Genomic DNA, 20,499 nt, shown 5'->3' with positions numbered 1-20,499 from the left:
GGATATCTTGAACAGTTTCTGTTCCTGCCTGCAGCCTCTGAGAGTAGCTCTATCTTTTCATCTTCCTCTCTATCCATTCTGTTTTTCTTTCTGCCACTGACTACTCTGGTGTCCCCAGACCGCTTGTTTTTTTGGGGGTGTCGGTGTATTAAGAAGTTACGGTTTCTCAGTGCCTGATGATCTAACCAAATGACTTGTCAGCTTTTCTCAATTAATTTGTGCCTAATTGTCTACTGAGGGTTTTTTAATCAATAGAAGGTGTTAAAGGATGTGCAACTTGCTTTACTTCATAAAGGAAAAGCATTACATTTATAGAGTGTGTGAATAGGGTCATCTATGAGTTGTTGAGAGACTGTCTCAGCCTCGCAGTGTGATCAAATGTCCTTTCATCCACTTCATTTTACCGGATTTCTGTGGTGATACAAGTTAAAAATTCATCTACTGTTAATACGCTGTGGTTTGCAGGTATTAAAGAATTTGCTCTAAATCAATATACGGCTTTCTGATAATTTCTGTGAAGTTTGTGCAGACAGTGGGATTTAGTTCTTCAGAGAGCCATGTGATGACTTGTTTTTTTTTGAGCCTGACCTGACAAAACTTTGGATGGGCTCCTGGGTAAGGTCAACTGGTGTTGTAGCAAAGGTGTAACAGAGGCAAAATGTGCCTGAAAATCAGGATCCATTTGTTTTCAGAGGAATGGGCAGCGTGCACAGGAGCCAGCAAAGAGACTGTGAGGTGATGTTTCAGTGCTTGGTTGAAAAACTGGTTCAGTGTTATAATTTACCCTCAGTGTTATGCACTAGCTTTGCATGTGATCAGTGACTGCTTGATGTAACAACTAGTCAAGGAACTCGTAAGAGAAAAAACAACTATTGATTTGGTTTTGAATAACAAGCTCCAAATACTGCTGTAAAAGGGTTCTGAATCGAAGATGATAATGTCATTAGGGTTAGCGACCTCCCAGGAGCAAGAGGCTGAAAAACCCACTGCCGTTGCTCTTAATTTCAAAAACCAGAACTAAATAAAAGTGAGGAAGGTTGTTAAATAGAAGCTAAAACCAGGCAGCTGAGTTTACAGGCTGCACATGGACTATTTAAGAACATTGTATTGAAAGTTCAGAGCAAATGCTTGCATACCTCCTATCAAAGGCACTTGAAAAAGTGCCAGAGAAAGCTGGCATGGCTTAACAGCAGCATAATGGAGGTTATTAAAAGCAAGAAGGCATCATTCAAAAAGCTGACGTAGTATGTAAGTGAGAAAACTAAGAAAGCCCATAAATGTGAGCAAGTTAAACCTAAAAAAACCAGAATGAAGCCAACCAAAAAGGTAGTTTTTCAAACTTGCAACAGGCATAGAAAGAATAATTCCTTTTTCAAACTTGTCTGCAACAGGAAGCCAGCCAAAAAAATCTGTAGGGCTGCTAGGTGATCAGGTTACAAAAGGAGTTTCCAGCCATAGCAGGAAAACGAAATCTATGTTCCGCATCAGTGTTTAATGCAGTGACCATGCCAGGGCACTTCTTTCCGGGGAACTTGCTAGAGAGTGGATCATGTTGAAGCAGCTTGTGGACGCAATAATGCGAATGGTTAAAAGAAGCAGTAATAAGTTGCCAGCACCGGAGAATATTCATTCAAAAACTCTAAAGGAAGTTAAAGTGGAGCAGCTAGACCACCAGCAGTGGCTTTTAACCTTGTGCTAAAAACTGTGCTGGAGCCCTACACCTGGAAGAGTGTGAATGTGGGAATAACGTTAAAAAAAGGTTTCCAGAGAGAGATCAAGGCCAGCTTTAAATCAGTAAGCCTGATGTTTATATTGAGAATTAGTAGATTCTGTTCTAAAGAAGACATTCCAGTGATTATGGTATAATGGGGAAGAGTTGACTTGACTCTCTTTTTTTAAAGGAAGTCTTGCTTCAAAACTAACAGTGGTCCTTGAGGGCATCACCAAGCATGTCTAAAAATCCTCCAAGGATGGCTAGCGCTGCTTGGTCAGTGCTCAATAGCAGCCCAAGAAGGAAATGGAATGTTGATTACTTGTCAAGGCAGAGGGTTATACCCCAAAACAATCTCTTCTTTGTTCTCTCGATCCAGTCAGCAGAAGTGGAGAAGCTTTTAAGTTTCAAAAAAGCAGGGGGTGTTTGGGGAGGAGATCAAAAAAAGCTTCTTCTGACCCTGCCATCTGAGCTAGTAACAGGTACTGCCTTTGCCTGCAAACTTTCTCACCTGTTCCTAGGCCATTACAGCTACAACAGCTCTTCTTCTAGGATTTTTGTCTGTGAGGATAAGACAGAAAACATCCTGCTACAGATTAAGCTATGGTTTGCCCGTCTCTTGAATACCACGTGCAGCTGTGGTCCTTCTACCTAAAGAAAATGTCTCAAAACACATTGTAGGTGGCCCTGGGAGGCACAACAAGTGTCGTTGGAGAGGAATGACAAAGTAGGGTAGTTTGCTCTGCAAAAGAGAGCTGAAATGGGTATGGCGGTATAAGGCAAACAACCGTTTGCAACAGTGAACCTAGGGAATATCTTTTTGATGTTTGCTCCAGCACAGGAACTAAAGGGCAGCAGACAGAGCTGGCAGCTGGCATGCCCAGAGCGAGCAAAAGGAGATCGTTCTGGCTGAAACAGCTAGTTAAGCCTTGCAGGGTGTTACACGTGCCTCTCTGTTTGGCTTGGGCTACTGTTTTCAAACTGTCGTAGTTGTTGATTGTCAGTGGGATGTTGGCACCACCAAACAAATGCATAAACGTCTTTTCTGGGAGGTAATAGTTTTGTTGTTTCTGATATGATAGGGTGGTTCTAGCAATAAATTGTCGCCATGATTTTTCAAAAGTGGGCAAAAAGTACTGGAAAACGGAGTGAATTCTGCAAAACAAATAAGAGGAGGTTGTTCATACTCCAAGGACAGAGGTGCTATGGTTTTTGAGTTACCTTTTAATGTGTGAGAGACTTAAAAAATGTCATTCTTTCAAAGTGTAGACTGGGAAATCTTATGTTTTTGACTTTGATATGTTAGTTTTGAATTTATTACAGTGGCAAGCAGTCATGTTCCTGTCCATTTTTGTTTTAAAACAGTATTAGTGACAGCAGTAGTTCACAAGGCTTATCCCAACCTTCCACACAGACGACACAGTACTTGCGAGCTGACACGCCAAACAATGCAACGCCAGTAACCAGTAAGTGTTAATCTAATTACAGACCCTTGCAACAGACCCTCTTGGGCACAGCTGGAATATTTGGTGGTAGGGGTCTCAGAGATGAGTCTTTTCGTCTTCTTGCTGCAACCTGCAAAGGAAATGAATGGGGAAAAAGCTTTACAAGGGTGATATATTCCACGATTTCTTTTTGTTCACAGCTTTGCTTGAAAGAGCATTAAATAGTTAGAGAGCAGTGAATTAAAAGGAAGGGTGGCAGTGTTCTATATCCTCTGTGATAGACTGATACTAGCGATGTTCTGTGTTGATTCTGTAATTACTGAAGGTATTTATTATCTGTGGAATATTTACTCTTCCAGTTATTGTCTGTCTTCTCTAGTGGAGGGATATCCCATATAGCACTGCTCCAGGGGAGGGACTGTTTAGACTGTAGGGAAGCTGTAGGGACACACTTGGTGTGCAGTTCCTCAGCAGTTCAGTCTCACTAGACTGACCACGAGCCTTTTTCCGCTGCTGGCACTTATGCTGCAAGATTATTTGGGGAGCTGAGCCAGCTAAAAACTTCGCTTTTTGTTGTAGTGATGGGCTTTTGGTTGACTTGGGTCTCTGAACTGGCTTGTGGCCTCGCTGTATGAGCACCAAGATTGGTGCTTTGAGAGTGTGGGTCTGCATGACGGAGCATGGGAGGAAGGCAGCACTTAGCCCAAACTCAGCTAGCTTAAGCTGCTGCTGGAGAGCCTGCTTTAAAAGATCTAAAGTGAGGTAAGGGTTTGTGTTACAAAGTGAGAAAAATGGGGGAGCCTGGCTAGAGGAACAGTCTGTCTCTGTTAAATTCAAAGTGCTGTTTTTCTCAATAGGTTCCCCAAAGAGTGGGAACTGCCAAGCTGAAATAGTACCCTCACCTTTTCCAAAAGTGTAAATTAAATGGCTCCTGTTTTCATCCATGGCCACCAGTGATCTTGTCTTCTGTAATGCTCAACAGTTCTGTATTAATTGCCTGAAGAGACTTTGTTAAGCAATCTAATATTAGAGTAGAAATGTCAATGTAGATCCATTATTTAGAGCTAGGTAAAAATAATGGTTAATGACATTTTTTTTTTTTAAAGCAACCAATAAGACCCCAGAGTCTCTCCTATTTTCTTCTGTTTGCACTTAATAGTGATACAGACCATCCCAATTCATGAGGGAGCACTACACAAATGTCATGATTACTGTTCAAGCCCTGCTGTGTTTTCTTGTTTCCTCCCCACGTGTGGAAGCAGGTGTTTACCTAAGATTGAACTCCTGCAACTTTGTGAAAGTTTTGTCTTTCTTCTAAATTGTAATATATCTCCTTAAAAAAAAGGGATCTTTTCTGTCATCTGAGTTCATATTTCCCTTGCAAAAATTGCCTTTAAAATTTACTTCGTAGAAGAATTAATTTAAAAAGAAAAATAAACAAATATTTTTAAAAGTTTCTTCTCACAGAGTTTGGAAGAGACCTTAGCATGCAACTAATCCTTGAGCTGGTTTTCCCCTCTTGCCACTTGAAGACCCTCCCCAGCCTTTTTATTTTCCTTCTCTTGTCCCAGATCACATTCTGCTGTTGATGTCCTTTCAACCTCAGGTTTTTAGGTCATCCCTCTAAGTGATGCTGTTTGGTTAATTTGAATATCACCCCTGGAAACTCATTACTGGGAGAGGAGGACTTGTCATGAAGGTGGCCTACAAACCAAGCCCATAGTGGTGATTAAACCCTCCTCACCTTGATGAGCGCAGTAGCCGCTATGCCTAAATGGGAACTATTTGCTGTTTTCAGTCTGTATTGTTTCAGAACGTCTCTTACCTGTTTTGGGACACTCGTGCACAGGGAAAACCAATGGAGGAAGAAAAAAGGTTGGATGCATGAGATAAACAGGAAGAACATTCTTGGTCCTTCCACAATCACATTAACTTTGTTTTCAACTTTGTTTTCAGTAACATTTAAATTAAAAAAAATAAATCATCAGAGTAATTCTCGGGATTTTTCTCTCATGATTCATAAACTTGTACAAAAATATTCAGACCTTTCTAACTACATTAGTGTATCTAGATCTCCAGAAGTGCCAGAAGAGGGCACTGGTAGTTTTGGTTATGTCCTGCTGGGATAAGGCATCTTCCTCACTCTTAACAAGTCTTATGATAGTCTCCCACCATGATCCTTATTTTCTTGATGTCTGGGAAGTTAATCAGTGTTGTGTTAATCAACTTCAGTACATAAAGAGGAGTTTTGTTTACTTGGTGTTAAGAATGAGACTTGACTGTGTGACACTATACAGAATTCCTGTGTGATTTCTGCCCCCCCCTTATTATATTCACACGACTTCACTTGTGTTTGTTAATCTTTTTAAGATTAATAGATAGTCTTTTTAAGTACATGCTGCGTACATGTCTTTATGCCTGTAGGTGGTGCTGAGGTGAAGCAATGTGCTTCTGTTCTCATTATAAGGGTATTTATATTGGTTTGTTTGGCTCTGCTGGCTCCTCAGGTTATCCTACGTTACGGATAGAGAAGAATGATCTTAGAAGTGTCACTCTCATGGAAGCAAAAGCTAAAGTGAAGGACATAGCCATCTCCAGGGAGAGGATAACTCTAAAAGATGTGCTCCAAGAAGGTATTTACAGGACTCAGACACTTGTTGACTGTAACATGGTGTGTATGTGTGTGTGTATATATATATTTTTTTTTTTTTTAGTAGGTAGATTTTTCTGAAATTAATCATGGATGACGTTTCTGATCTCTGTAACTTTGGAGGAGGAGAAGAACGATGAATGATGTTTGCATTTGGGGTGTGGGGAGGTGGAGAAAGCAGTTTCCAGAATTTGTTAGAAGGGGAGCAACTAATCGTGCTCAGTAAATCATTCAGCTTGTCTATCTTAATAATCTGATCCTTTAAATAAAGGTAAGGGTTAGATGGCTAAGGAATGAGGTAACCAATTGGGGCTGTAAGTGGCAAAGGAACTCACTTTTGTAGGTTACTGCAGGAGATCTTCTCTTACCAAGAAAAAAAAAAAATTAAAACCCAAAGCCCACAAAAACCTCAGTCATCTAAAGTCATCATCTCAGTTTAATAGCTTCTGATTTAGAAATCTAATCAGCAGATGCAACATTTACAGCTCCGATATGAAAAATTCAGAGACTACCTGATTATTTTGTCTTGTTTGATGTTTACTTTGGAAGTGTTCCTGCACAACATTAATTGACTCTTGTTGACGTTGAATTTGGGAAATAGGCTTAAATATTTATGGGTTTTTGTCATTCGTCTTTACTGCTGCAACTTCGAGTCTGTGTTCCCTGAGCCTCATGAGAAATGAAACTTTCCAAAGGTAGAGGCCTGAGATACTCATCCTTTGGAGGCAGAACTGCTAAATGCTTTACGTTACTGTCTGAAAAACAACAGGAGGATGCTAACACTCTCCATTTAATGTATGCCCCTAAATCTCTAAGGAGGTAGCTTTGTGCTCAACTCCAATCTTGGTTCTGCAAAAAGCTTCCTTTGCATGTGGGATGTGCTTTGTGTTCCTTTGTACTCTGTTATCTGTAGCCATGATGTTAGGCATCATCCGATGACGAACAGTGACTCAGAGCTAAGCTTGATATGTTCAGCACAGAGTGACAGTGCTGCCCTATTCTGCGAGATGCTGTTGAATGCAATGTGGACCCCATTAATACTGGGATCTTGTTTCTTGGCCTCCAGCTGGTGAGTCTGTCAAAACCATCAAAATTTAGTCAGAGGACTAGAAGACAGATCCTGATGAACAATCATCAGTTTTAGCTCAGGACTGTAGCAGAGCTGAACCTCTGTCAGCTAAGAACAAAAGAGCTTCAGAGGGCAAGAAGTGAATAATAGAAATGTTTGCATAAAATTGTCAAGAATTCCTAAGTGCTGCCGATAGAACTTCAACGTATTTTACATCTCTTGGCCAGAGATTCATTATAAACTTAAAGTAGCTTCCATAACTTAACGTACTTAAACATTTTAATAATTTAGGAGATTATGGTTCTGCTGTGGTGTAACCAGTTGGAAAATGCAAAGCACCAGAATTGAGAGTGTGCAAAGGAAGAGGGATCTGTAGAGGCCTTGTGTATTGCTGGGTTTGCGCAGCATCTGATTCTGAACCTGCATCAAGCTCTTACTGTACTAGATATAAGACAAAAATGTAGGTGTCCTAAAAAAGTTTCAAATGGAATTCCTATGCTTTAGCAAATAGAGCAGATGTTAACAGTAAGTGGACCTTTACCATGTTCTGGTGAAGTAGAGAGATGACTTAGATGTCCACTCTGGAATATAAACAGCGTAATCCGTGAAAAGCCTGGAGGAGAGCGAGGCAGAAGTAGCATATTCATAGTGCTGTCTCTAAATATTATGGCACACCGGTGACATACAATTCCTGCCAAGATAGGAATCTTTCAGGGTACTGGCTAAAAAACAAAAACAAACAAACAAAGAAAAAACCCAACAAAACAAAAACAACCAAAAAAACCCCACAACCCCCCCCCCCCCAAAAAACCCCCAACCACCTTAAACCAAACCCCAAACAAAACCAAAAAAACCCCAAACAACCAAACCAACCAAACCCTGAACTGTGGACCGTACAGGCATGCTGTGTTAGTCTTACTATGTCTAGTTATTGGATTGCATGAAAATTACTTTCTAGTAGCTGCTTTTAGATGCTTCCCCATTCTCTTTAGTTCCAGCATTTACAAACAGATAAATAGCTTGATACCATAACATGTTTCAGTACAAGATGCTACTTTGCCTTTGGCTTTTACGTATATCTGTATATTGGAAATACATATTTAAGGCACTTTCTTGATGTCTTCAAGAACCAAGATGGGAGGGTTTTAGTTTGCTCTTAAATAATTCATGCTGTATGTTTATGTTTGCCTTGTCTCCTTAGTTAAACTGCTTCTTAGTGAGATTACAGTTTGAAGACTCCTGTCTTGCAGGGTTTATGTGCAGTCCCAGGCTAGGTGATAGGAAAGCTGCACATCCCTGTTAAGTATTTAGAAACTAAATGAGACCCACACTTCATGCCAGAAGATGTACAACAAGGCTAAGGCAATCCCTGTCAAAGATCTTTCAACCTGATCAGACAGGAGAAATCAATGGGAACGGGGTGCAACATGAGAATAGACTGCGTGAAGACGATGCACATGTTGGGGCCATGGTAATAGTGTGGCAGAAAAGCGTTGCCAACCTGATTTGTATAAAAAGTGAATTCTGTGTGTGTTACCATGCTGCAATTGTTCTTACTCCAGCTGTTCAATGGAGCTTCCCTTCCTGCAATAGCATGGTTAAAATTTTGTGAATGGAAAAATGTTGGAGAAACCAGAAAAAAACCCCAAAACAAACACACGCAACACTTTCTAGTGAGGTGAAATATTTGAATAATGTCATACTGTGGTTTTTTTTTTTTTTCCCCCAAAAACTGTTCCATGTGTATTGGTTGGCTGAAACCAGTATTTCCCTGTGAATATTTGCAAAAAAAATTCGTCTTTGACAAATGTTTTGACCGGAGAATTCCAGACTGGCTGGATGAGAAGAGGACGGAGCTGGAGGTTTTAGTGCAAACAGCTGACAAAGACTAAAGTGCCACAAATAAACCCATCATCAGTATTGATACTTAATTTAACTGGATTCTGCTGCTATCATTAGTTCACTCTCATGCTTGTTCCCCAAAGTTTTAGTTATCTAAAACTTTCAGCATTTACTGCATATAGTTCTGAACCCACCTCGTGCTTGGGGTTGGGTTATGTATTGTTGACTTAATAGGGCATTCGGGATTTACACTTTAACTGCCGTTGTTCCTAACTTTCTGCTGTGGCTGATACATTTTAAGGTAGTGTTTTCTTAATAAATATTGAATTCCTTTAATGTTATCAGTGTATTTTTTACCCCATAATACTTACTAATTGTATGTTCTCTTCATAAGGAACATTTGGGCGCATTTTCCATGGGATTCTCATAGAAGAAAAGGACCCCAGTAAAGAGAAACAAGTTTTTGTCAAAACTGTTAAAGGTATGTTTACATAAAGGAGTGTTTTTAGTGTCCGGTTGTTTGCATTGTGCTACATGCTGATGTATCAAATTTGTCTTTAAAAGAAACCCCTTCGCATGCAAAATATGCAAGTGGTACTGCTGAAAAGGCAAAAGCAATTTGGATGCTGCCTTCAGCCAGAGAGAACAGAAATCTTATATGGAAGAAAAATGTGTGTGTTCTCCACCAATGCCTTCAGTTATTGCGTCTTGAATACTTTGCTTATTATTCTAAGTAAAAATTGTATTTATATTTTTCCCCTAGCGTGTCATTGTTCTTTCTATCCACAGCCTCTTCCCCTGCAAATTGCTAAAAAAGGCACCTCCAATGCACCTTAAAGATCTTTTATAAACATGTGTGGCTGTACAAAAGATAGGGCATAGTTTCTGCTGTCCTTAAACTTTGCTACTGAAGCATGAGAGTTATAATTTAGAACTTAATTTATACAAATACAGCATCTTTGTTCAAGAAATATGTTGTTGGGGTGATATAAATTGTGACAGGTAGACTTAAGAAACAACAAGGTAAGTACAGATGAAAACTGTATCACATTTATCCCTTCCTCTATGCTCATCGTTGTAAGAGTTCTGTAGTAGCTCACAATAGTTTTGCTGAATTCCCTGTTACAGTAGTTGCTTTACCAGTTATTTTTGTCACTTCAGTAGGGTGTATTATTGCCTTTGGTTTTTCATTTTACAACTTCTTTAATTCTTTCTTTAATAAAAAAGAATTAGGCTTCTATAAGAATTTCACTTTGTTTTAAATTTTTTTTTTTTGCCTGGCTAGTAATTTTTAAAGATGCTAATTTTAAAGAGGAAGGTGGGAATTGGTGAAGCTGCTAAATTTTGTTGTTGTTGAATCTTCCTGCTACCCATTTTTTCTGTGACATTTTAAAGAAAAATATATTGCTTAAAGAAAGCAACCTTCTACTATTCTTGGTATGTTTCTCACACAGTCAGATGCTTGTGATAATAATAAAAAAAAGTTTACGTGGAAGGCCACTTAGAAAAAGATTCGCACTCACTTCAAGGGGAGGAATTTCTTAAAGTTTCCCTGACTTGGAATCAAAGTAGCTAAAAAAGGGGTCCCTACTTGAAACAGCCTGAAGTGGCAGCTTGGGATGGATGCTGTTGTGTTCTTCAGCTGCACGTTGTTCTTGACGTAGGCCTAAGCAGGACAGTGTGCTTTGGCGGTGAAGACGGATCAGTCTCCGATACCATACGTGCTTCTCTAATAAAATACGTTGGTGTGAAGTTAGCCTCCTTTCCTGCCTAACAAATCCTTACCCCCTCATCAGCCTGGTATGGCTGAGCTGTAAGGTGGAATGGGTACCAACAGTGAAGTACTGCTTTGTGGCCAGCGGGAGTGTAACCTTTGAGTAAATCTGTCTCGGCATCGAGTCAGCCAACAGAGCTTGATCTGTGCTCTGGGACAACTGTTTGTGTTTCTGCTAATGGGATTCACAGAGGGCTGAACAGTGAGGATTTGCTGCCGTCGCTTTTCCTGCTCTTTGCTCTTGCACGTCCTTGTGGGCATTCCTAGAGTCAGGGTGACAGTTACTCTCGTAGGCACAAGATACTTCCATTATTTCTCAGAGTTCCTCTGAGGTGGTACTCTGGCGTTCTGCAGTGCTTTTTCCCTGCTGAGTCCAGAGGAGACTTCTGAAAAGTAGATATGCTGCCCCTTCGGAAGATGTTGGTAGCTACCATTTAGTATGATGGTGGTAGCCAGAACTGTGTCTGCTGAAGTAGTCACAGCTGTAACAAAAGTAATGGTCCTCTTGTAAAAAGGAAAGTATTTTCTTGTAGCGACTTCTAGCAAGAAGTAAAGACGCAGCCTTAATTTAAAAAAATAAAAGTATGCTGCTTTGCAGTGTTTTGGGAAGTTCTCCTGAATTCTGCTCTTCTTCTCTTGCCCCTCCGTGTCAAACAGTGCTGACTATCATCTTATTTTTATTTGCTATGGTTTCTAAAAGACTTATCCCATAGCACGTGAGCCTGGCGCTCCTCTGCAAGTGCCGAAGCTGTCTAACTTGCAGCATCATTCACCAGTGTTACCTTAACCCGTGAGCACCCTCGCTGTGCTGTGTGGTTGTTCTCTGCCCTGACCCAGAGTCCACGAACGCCATGGCTCTTGTGAGCCCCAAAATTGTTGTGAGCCCCAAAATTGTTGTGAGCCAGGGCGGTTTGACATCTGTACAGCACTCCTCAAGCATGCTTACTTTTTATAGCATTGGATTAAATGACAAGACAACGTTTGTGAGAACAGATCTTAATTTAGCTGCCTTCCGTCACCATTTGTCTAATTGCTTTACCAAAATGGGCCTTCCAATCCACTCTTAAAGCCGCTCTTCTCCCTTGCAGTGCCTTGTATCTTTGACACAGCACGCGTCCCGATTTCTCCAGCCCTTCCCTTTGCAGTGAAAGATTTGCTGGCTGCGGTGAACCGGAGCATGGTCTTAAGGGAGTAATGGTATTCACATAACTGTTGTGTGTAGGGAATGTCTCAGCTTTAAAGAGGATCTATATGGACAAAGTTTATAATAGATTTTGCTGATACTTGTCTGTGAAATAATACTGGTTTGGGCAGCAGAACGTTGCTAGGAAAATAACTATAAACATCCCCCCTTCTCCTTGCAGCAGTTCATTTGCAGTGCTAATATTAAGCAGCTTCATCTTTGTACCCTGGCTGTGTGTGCAGCTGGGTCATGTAATAAGTTGGGAATTTGATCTGCTTGGAAAAAAAAAAAGCCTGCAAAAATACTCTCTTAACCAGACTTTTTCCTTGATCTCGTTCTTTCTGTGACCACACACGCACTGCTCTTTTGGCACAAACACAGGAGTAGGGCAGGAGCACAAAAGCGAGATGGGTATGAGAACTATTAAACTGACTTAAGTATCTCTGTTGCTGAAGGCAAGAAAGGAGCCTGAGGGTCATGGAAAAGAAGCAAGGAAAAAAGGCTTTTTCTGTGTAGCTAAGTTATCCCCCACAAAAAGCATGGGCTGCTCTAGAGCTCTCTTGTTCTACCTGGTGGTGTGCTCTGATAAAGTCCACTGGTACCCCAAATGACAGAAAACAATGGGGAGGGGGTGTGGGGTGTTTCAGATCTCCTGAAAAATGTGAACTGAAATTCTTTCAGCAGGTGCTGTGAGGAAGAATAACCTTCTTGAGAGGAAAAAACAACTCTTTCCTCTCCCAGGATCAGAACTTGAGAAACTTTAGACATTGCTTTTCCTGTTTTGATATTAGGGTAATTGCTACAGCTTTAAATCTGGAATTGCCAATAGAAGAAACCTTTTGGAAGGAGAACACCTGGTCTTGCCAAATATGATCTGTACACCTGTGTCCAAACTAGAATTTAATGTTAGAATAATAGAATCATAATTGCTTGGGTTGGAAGGGACCTTTTAAAGACCATCTGGCTCTAACCCCCTTGCCATGGGCAGGGACATTGTTTACTACATCAGGTGTCTCAAAGCCCTATCCAGCCTGACCTTGAACAATTCCAGCAATGGAGTGTCCACAACTTCTCTGGACAGTCTGTTCCGGTGTCTCACCACCCTCACTGTAAGGAAAAAAAAATTTCTTCCTTCTAACTAATCTACCCTCTTTCAGTTTAAAACTGTTGCCCCTTGTTCTGTCACTACAGGCCATGATAAAAAAGCCTCTCCATCTTTCCTGTGAGCCCCCTCTATTGAACAGCCCCTATAAGGTCTCCCCGGAGCCTTCTCTGCTCCAGGCTGAGCCCCCCCAGCTCTCCCAGCCTGTCCTCCCAGCAGAGCTGTTCCAGCCCTCGGAGCGTTGCTGGGGCCTCCTCTGGCCCCACTCCAGCAGGTCCATGTCTCTCCCGTGCTGAGGGCTCCAGAGCTGGACGCAGCCCTGCAGGGGGGTCTCCCCCGAGCGGGGCAGAGGGGCAGAATCCCCTCCCTCGCCCTGCTGGCCACGCGGCTTTGGGTGCAGCCCAGGACACGGTTGGCCTTTGGGCTGCGAGCGCACGTTGCCGGCTCCTGTCCGGCTTTTCACCCACCGGGACCCCCAAGTCCTTCTCCATGGGGCTGCTCTCCATCCCTTCACCCCCAGCCCGTGCTGATACCAGGGGTTGTCCCAACCCAGGTGCAGGACCCTGCACTTGGCCTTGTTGAACCTCATGAGGTTCACATGGGCCCATTCCTCAAGCTTGTCCAGGTCCCTCTGGATGGCATCCCGGGAGTGTCAACCACACGACTCAGCTTAGTGTCATCTGCAAACTTGCTGAGAGTGTGCTTGATCCCAGTTCATCTGAACCATTCATTAAGTCGTTGAAGTACTTTTCAACCAATTTGGAGATTATTTGTTCCATAGCTTGTAAGTTGATACGGCTGAAAAGTTGGAGACACTTCTCTTAAAATCTCAGTCTTTTATAAAGATATGGTCTGAAGGCAGAATTCATCCCCGAGTGCCAGAAGTTCACTCCAGATCCCTTAGAGGTTTTTCTTTCACCTAACTGTAGTGCACTTCGGAGAAAAGTTGTAACATGCCCTGGGTAATGACAAAGCTTATACCTGCATGTTCATGAAATACATTAATTTATAATGTTTTTTTTTTTAATGCTGTATCATCTAACGCTTTGGAGTATGTCTGGATGCCTGAGTCTTCCCTTATGTACAGTGCTCGGTGCCAAAGAGGAGAGATTAAAAAAAAAAGGGAGGGGGGTTATCAGTTGGCAGAATTAGAGGTAGCTTTCTGGAAGCTCTAATAACTTTGCGAGTACAAAGGTCACAAGCCCTGGGCAAAAGGTGTCACTTGTTCATACTTTCTCTAGATCCTTCATCTTGGCCATCCAGTTGTTCTTTTGTAGTTGCAGTGTACAGTTTCACTCTATTAATTTGTTAGTTATTGTCATAAAAGTTTTAGCTTCTTTCACATTTAGACTTTTCTGTGGATAATTTACCTTTGTTCTTCCTTCAAATGGACATTCATGAAGCTTAAGGATGTGTGTCTCAGTACCAGTAAGAACAAGAACATGTATCTGTACTATATTTGGGATATTGGAATCTGGGAATCAACACAACCTGAGTAAGTTCTTTGTGAGAAAGATCAGAGACTTAGCTGGCATTTGGTTTCTTCATTGTGTTTCTTGCTCCGCAGTAGAATTGTTTTATGCTGCTGTCATGCTTCACTTTCCGATAGGAGGTTTCCAATCACACTCAACTTTGGGAACCGCCTTTGTTGGCATGTTTCTCAAAGGTGGCATTGCATCTCTTGCCAGTGATTGACAGATGTCTTCTGCCTCTGTATGGTGTGAAATAGACTTTGTTGTGAATCTTCTAGATTCTAGATCTTGCATCAGAAGAGGAAGAAAACACACGGTTTTCACCTTTAACTTAAAGAACGCATTGTTTAATGGTGCTTTTCCTGTGAAGGAGAAAATTCTTTGCAGAACAAATGGAATTGTGTTATTCCAGGAACATACGCAGTGAGTTTGAGTTGTGCAGAGCCCTGACTCATTTAGTACGCTCTGGCCAAGGTACATTTCTGTTAAAAACAACTGATTGTACTGTTCAAGATAACCTGACTGCTTCTATTTCATTTTCTAACCACTCTAAAATTTTTTCCTCTGTGCAAGGAAGGAGTGTTTGAAAACAAACCACCCATGAAAACCACTGGAAACAAAATGATAGCGTAAGTGAAGATTAACTCTTAAGACTTCATCATTTTATTAACTTTAACAAAGCTTCAAGTTTTGTTCATATCATCATAGGCCACTGAAGGACTCTGTCAGCACTGGCTACCTCCAACATTAACAATAAATAAAAACTTTAAAAAGTATAATCTGAGAGGGGGTGCTCGAAGTGCACCCACATACACCATATGCATTATGGCTGTAATGGAATCCTTGGAGAAGGACATTACCATGAATTCATCTCTGGTACATCTCAGGACTGCAGCTGCCTTCAGAGTATTGGCAGTACACAAGACTTTTCTCACACGAGTCAAAAAAGGACTGCAGTGCAAGTTTGTTGTGTTGTAGACAGGAGGAAACCCATTAGATGTTAAATGCCGTATGTTAAAACAAGTGTGACTTAAGTGACCGTAGCTTGCAGATGTGTTACTGCCTTCATTCACATGATGTCTGTTTTGGCCTGCTTACAACCCAGCCGAGTGCAAGTTGGTGACCCTTTAGGACTTCTTCAGTATGTTTAGGAGGTGCAGGGGTAGAGAGCCTGAGAACTTAGGCCGTGCAAAGCAGGGGAAAGCAATAGGCCCAGTTAGGTGAGTTAAGCGTGTATAATAAGCTTTGTGTTAACCAAGTTGAAGGCTTTCTTGTTCATGTTAGACGTATAGTATAGCACAACCTGGAGCATACACAGTTGTTCCCATGGTACCCTTTTTAAATTGCACTGAATTTACTATTCTGGGCAGTTCATTCTTAAAAGCACTGCCTTGTGGAAATAGAAGTTTAAATTCATGCCTTAAATGTACAGTATTTAAGTTAACTGTTACAAGTATTTAACCTCCCAAAATCAGAGTACAGGATCCTGCCTTGCAGAAAAGAGCTGCTGCTAGTCTGAGCTAAATTCTTAAGTGCCTTCATAAAGGGAGATACTTGAATTTAAAGAATTGGGGAAAAATAGCAAATTTCTGAATATCAACTTTAAAAATGTGCTATATTTGCCATTCAATCCTAGTTAATCAAGGAAGTATCCTGAGAGACCTAAAATAGTACAATATACATTAAAAAATACTCAGTAGCAGCTCTTGGAGGTTGAGGTCCAAAGCACTGTACTACTTAAAGATTTGCTATTCCATATGCTTCTGCAGGAAAAAAAAAAATTCTTAATCTACAGTGCACTTTCATTTACATGCAGTTAAAATCACTACTTGTATTTCAGGTTTTTTTTAGCTGCTGCCCTTCAGCTGTTGATAGACTTTGAAACAGTTATGTCTCTTTCCCCAGTTTCACTTCACATTTACTTACACTTTCAGCTTTTTTTTAAATTAAATGGATTACTGGGCAAAGAGCCTTTGATTTGTTGCTATTTGCTGCTGCTACTTGGGTTCTAGTATTGTTGCTACGCAGGGAAACAGCAGTATCCCCAAGTCGTACTTCTCTGCCCTTTTCTGTGGTTTAAAACGGCGCATGCGTTTATAATGTAGGGAAACCAGAACAGCATTCCCTGTTTTAGCAGTGTCATGTTGAATTACTTCCAGAACTTATTAAAATTAGGCTTGGATTTGAAAACATGAACTGCCTTGCTTTGGAAAAATAAACTTGTGTGGTTGTGGTGTGGAAACAAATGTTTCAATATAAATAGCCTTGATATTAAAATTGGAGAAGAAGTCCTGCTTTATTGAAATTTTAACAAGACTAAGGATAATGTCCTGTACTGTAACCTTGAGTTGTCTTTTGTGTATGCATGTCTTAACGTACAGGAGATCTGAATTCTGTAGGATGCATTTTTGCCTTGTAAAGCAGATGGACGTTGATGCGTGGAAGTATAGCCGTTACTGGAATGCCTCTGTAGCTATCTAGACTTGCGCATGCAGTAGAGCTGCCGAACAGGAGCACGGTGTTTTTCCTTCACTTCTGGTAGGCAGAAAGCCATTGGATGTGCTACCGGCATCCACAGTACCTTGTCACTGTTTAACTGTTATGGCCTCTCAAGGTTTTAAAGCATAAATATTTTTGTGTATTTGCTTTCCCTTCTACCTATAAAAAGGTGGATTGGATCATGACTACTTGCGTTCCTTAAGCAGTTCATCCTTCTATTGAAGGAAAGTTCTGAAAGTGTCTGCTAGCAGCATTACAAATGTCATGTACAACAGACATGAATTCAGGATAGTCTTTGAGTGTTGAATTTCTTCCAAAAACTAAAAATGTGTAGAAGGGTTAAAGCAGTATTAAGGCATGTATTCTCTTTGAACTGGGATTGAAATTTGCCTTGGGAGAAATTTTACATAATTAGTTGCTCTGCAGAAGCAGCAGTAATTAAAAAGAATGTGTTGATACTAGGAACATTTCTTACCTGAAGCTGAACATTCAGGGCAGTTCTGGTACTACACTCAATTCCTATGGGCTCAGAGTCTGTGACCATTGTGCCTGCCTGTATGCTTTTCACCCTTTAATAACTTGAGCTTGTGAACTTTGTCACAGTATATTTGGCAAGTTTGAAAGCTAATAAGGGTAATACAAGCTTCGTGAAAACAGGTAGCCATATAGAAAATTAGTTTTATGTGTTCTTATGTTGAGGAATATTAGCTTGCACTGTGAGACAGAGGAAGTTCTCACGGGAATAAGATGATACAAATGGTCCAAAGGTGAGAGAGGCTTCAGGTGAAACATCTTTTTAAATATCGCTGTCAGGAGACATGTTTATCAGAAGCCTTAGATTTCCTAGCTATTTTGGACTATATTTCCAAATAGCTATATTTCCTAGCACTTGCTGAGCTGCTTCTTGAGAGGAGTGCTGAAAGAAGTCACTCTGTGTTACTGCCTGTAGTAGGCCATGGAAGGGCTCTGGAATGACTTGTTTCAGTTTTGAAACCTTTGGTTATATTGCTTTTAAGACTCTGCTTTGTCTTCTGTCTGAAGAAATAGATTTCGGTGACTGTGCTACAATCTAAAGTCTTTAAGTTGTAATGCTGTGCTTTGCTTATTTGAGATTCTAGGAGGTCTGACTTAAAATGTTATTCTTGAAAGCCATCCAGCTAACCGGGTAACCTGCTGTAATATCCAGGTGATTGCTGCTTTTCATCTCTGGTAGGTGATTTGAGGTGGAGTGACTCTCTTCTGATGCGTTACCACCTAGTGAACATAGAGCACGATGCTCTGCAGTTGTTACGAGTACCCAGTCTCAGAGCAAGCAAATTGCTGCGCTGTTAGTGTCATCGCAGGCTTCCCAGAGATTTTTTTCACGTGAGTGTTACAGTGATTCATGTGACTGATGAGTGATGATGAACAAAGAGTTTAAAATGCAGCTTTACAGCTGGATTTTGAGAAGTTGGTAAAAATTAAATACGTGTGTTTTCTCCCCATGAACCAGGAAGGGCCTCAGCACATATCATGCTTGCCAGAATTGTGTGGAGAGATTAGCCTCTTATATAAAAATAGTAGTGCCGAGAGCCTCATTGTGCCCAGCTATATACAAATAACGTAATATCATGAGATATAAACTTGTAGCTGTATCAAAGTTTCTTGAAATCCTAGCTTGTTCTTGTTCTGTGCCTTAGGGTAGACTTTCACAGCCAGGCTCTTGGCACAGGAAGGATAAAACCAGTGCTTTAAAAGCATCTTCCTAGTTCTGGAATTTACATGTATCTCAAATAGTCTTGTTTTTAAGCACCTTCTGAAAGTTGCACCTTTTTGGTCCTAATTGAACATCTAGAATTACTACTGGGTGTTAAATCTTTCTCTTGAGTGACCTGAAGTCTTTGCTGTTCAGTTACTCAGCTGTTGGTGCATGGCAGCCTTGTGAAAATAGATGATGCTCTTTCAGGGCTAAGCAGCACTGACCTGGCTACATCTCATGATCATCAGGCTGCAACTGCATGAATTGTTGAGCACTGACGTATTCTTAATCATAAATAGTGTTAATATCTCAGAGGGAAGTTTAGCTTTTTCAGGGCTTTGAAGAAGTTGTGCAATAAGTCCTTGTTGCCTTGCCCTGGAGTGTTCGACTTCAACTTGGGTCTGTTTCCTGAGGCACAGATTTAATATATGGGAGACTATGGCCTCCTCGGTGATGGCTTTAGGTTGCTATTCTAATTTAAGAAGTTTCTGGCTCTGTGGGAGGCTTCCCCCCCGCTTTCCCCTCTTTAACTGTGTGTGTGGCTATGCTCATATCAAATGACTTCGCAGATCCAGTACAATAAAAACGAGCCGCAAAAGCCTGTGGGCATGCTTGTGTGTTTGACAAGATGGTTCCCCAGCTCTCATTTTGTGTGGCTACAGAAACAATTCTCTGAATAAAATGCCCCTGTGTGTGTGTTTACATGTAATGCTTAGAGATTTGATATATGGTTTCGGTACAGGACTACACTTTGGCCCGGGCAGGAAAACAAAATCTGTAGGATTCACCTTAGTATGTCCTTGTAAGAACGTCTCACCAAGCTGGAGCTGCTGGTTCACGGCTGTCGCTGGCTCTGCTCTGGGCCTGCTGTGGATTTTCTGGATTACCTTTAATGGTTTTCAGTGCAGGATGGTCAGATTCACCAGATCCTCTACAATAAAATGTTTTATTTCCAAAATCACCTTCTTTGTAATCTATGAAGACCTGTCTGTTAGATGCTCAAAAGTGGTTATAATCAACTAAATGTGACTGAGAGTTTGTTTAAATGTACTTTTTGTTGTGTAACTAAAGAAAATAGCCATAAAAGGAAGTGTAATTGCAATGGGGACTGTTGCAGTAGCATTATTTTGGTTTTTTTTTTTTACCCCCTTTTGACTAGAATCACTCAAAGAAGTGGCGATTTATATTCTGTTTTGAATTATATCTAGTACAAAACCACAATAATCAAATTGTGTGGTGTTCTAAATTGGCACCGGTCTAAGCTAGGGGAGGATTAACCTTGTACTGCCATTGTTTGTTCTGAGCGTGTTGAATTTGTTGGTGTTGTATAAGTTTTTTCCATACAGAAAACAAGGAAATAATATTGATAAGAAAACACAATACGGATGCTGGGACTGTTTCACAAGATAAGATTTAGATTTCCGTATATACTTGAATGGGAGTCAATCGTCCTTTTGGGTGCTCGACGGCTATAGCGGAGTGTCTCTGAACTGAAAGAAAACAATGAAACGTAAGAGTGACCTGCTGAAAAACACCCTGCGTGATGGAAAGGGAAAGGCATCGGCAGAAGTGTCGTCTCTTACAGCGTTAGCGTGAAGAGATTAACATGCGCATTGTCCAAACTAGATTAACTTGTTCTGTAGATTTTAAAGCCAGTCTTAAATAATCTGTGATACAGAGCTTTGAATTATTGCATGGTGGCTCTTATAATTAAAAGCAAACCAGTTAAGCAAGCACAGGGCCAAAGAACATATAAGCGAGTTAATCGGCTGAAACCCACACCTAGTAATCTCTTTCCTCCCTTCGTTGTATGCTGGGTTGAAGATGTTGTGGTCTTTGAGTTCTATTAATTAATGCATTTAATCCTGAAGCTGGATACTAGTAGCCTGCTGGCAGTTCCTCTAGCTTCTTACAATATGCCTTTACACCTCTATTTTTAATGCTTCTTGCCCTTTATTGGATGATTCAGCCATTCATGCCTCTATAACTTCATTTTAATGTAGTTTCTTCTTTT

At 40.9% G+C, this 20,499-nt stretch overlaps 1 protein-coding gene across 1 annotated transcript in view; it reads left to right on the top strand.

Moving 5' to 3' along the window:
- The window catches only part of RYK (receptor like tyrosine kinase), a gene marked incomplete at its 3' end in the record, with an annotated part of 60,903 nt that overhangs the window by 25,038 nt on the left and 15,366 nt on the right, over nucleotides 1-20,499 (top strand). Inside the window, exons 7-9 of the mRNA XM_082003344.1 lie at nucleotides 3,077-3,177; nucleotides 5,664-5,789; nucleotides 9,112-9,198. Coding sequence (XP_081859470.1) covers nucleotides 3,077-3,177; nucleotides 5,664-5,789; nucleotides 9,112-9,198 — 314 coding nt within the window. The remainder of the gene's footprint in view (nucleotides 1-3,076; nucleotides 3,178-5,663; nucleotides 5,790-9,111; nucleotides 9,199-20,499) is intronic.

Source organism: Phaethon aethereus (assembly GCF_964289735.1).
Source record: "Phaethon aethereus genome assembly, chromosome: 9".
NCBI lineage: Eukaryota > Metazoa > Chordata > Aves > Phaethontiformes > Phaethontidae > Phaethon > Phaethon aethereus.
Note: the sequence above shows the minus strand (reverse complement) of the source record. Positions and strands in the feature narration are given on the sequence as shown.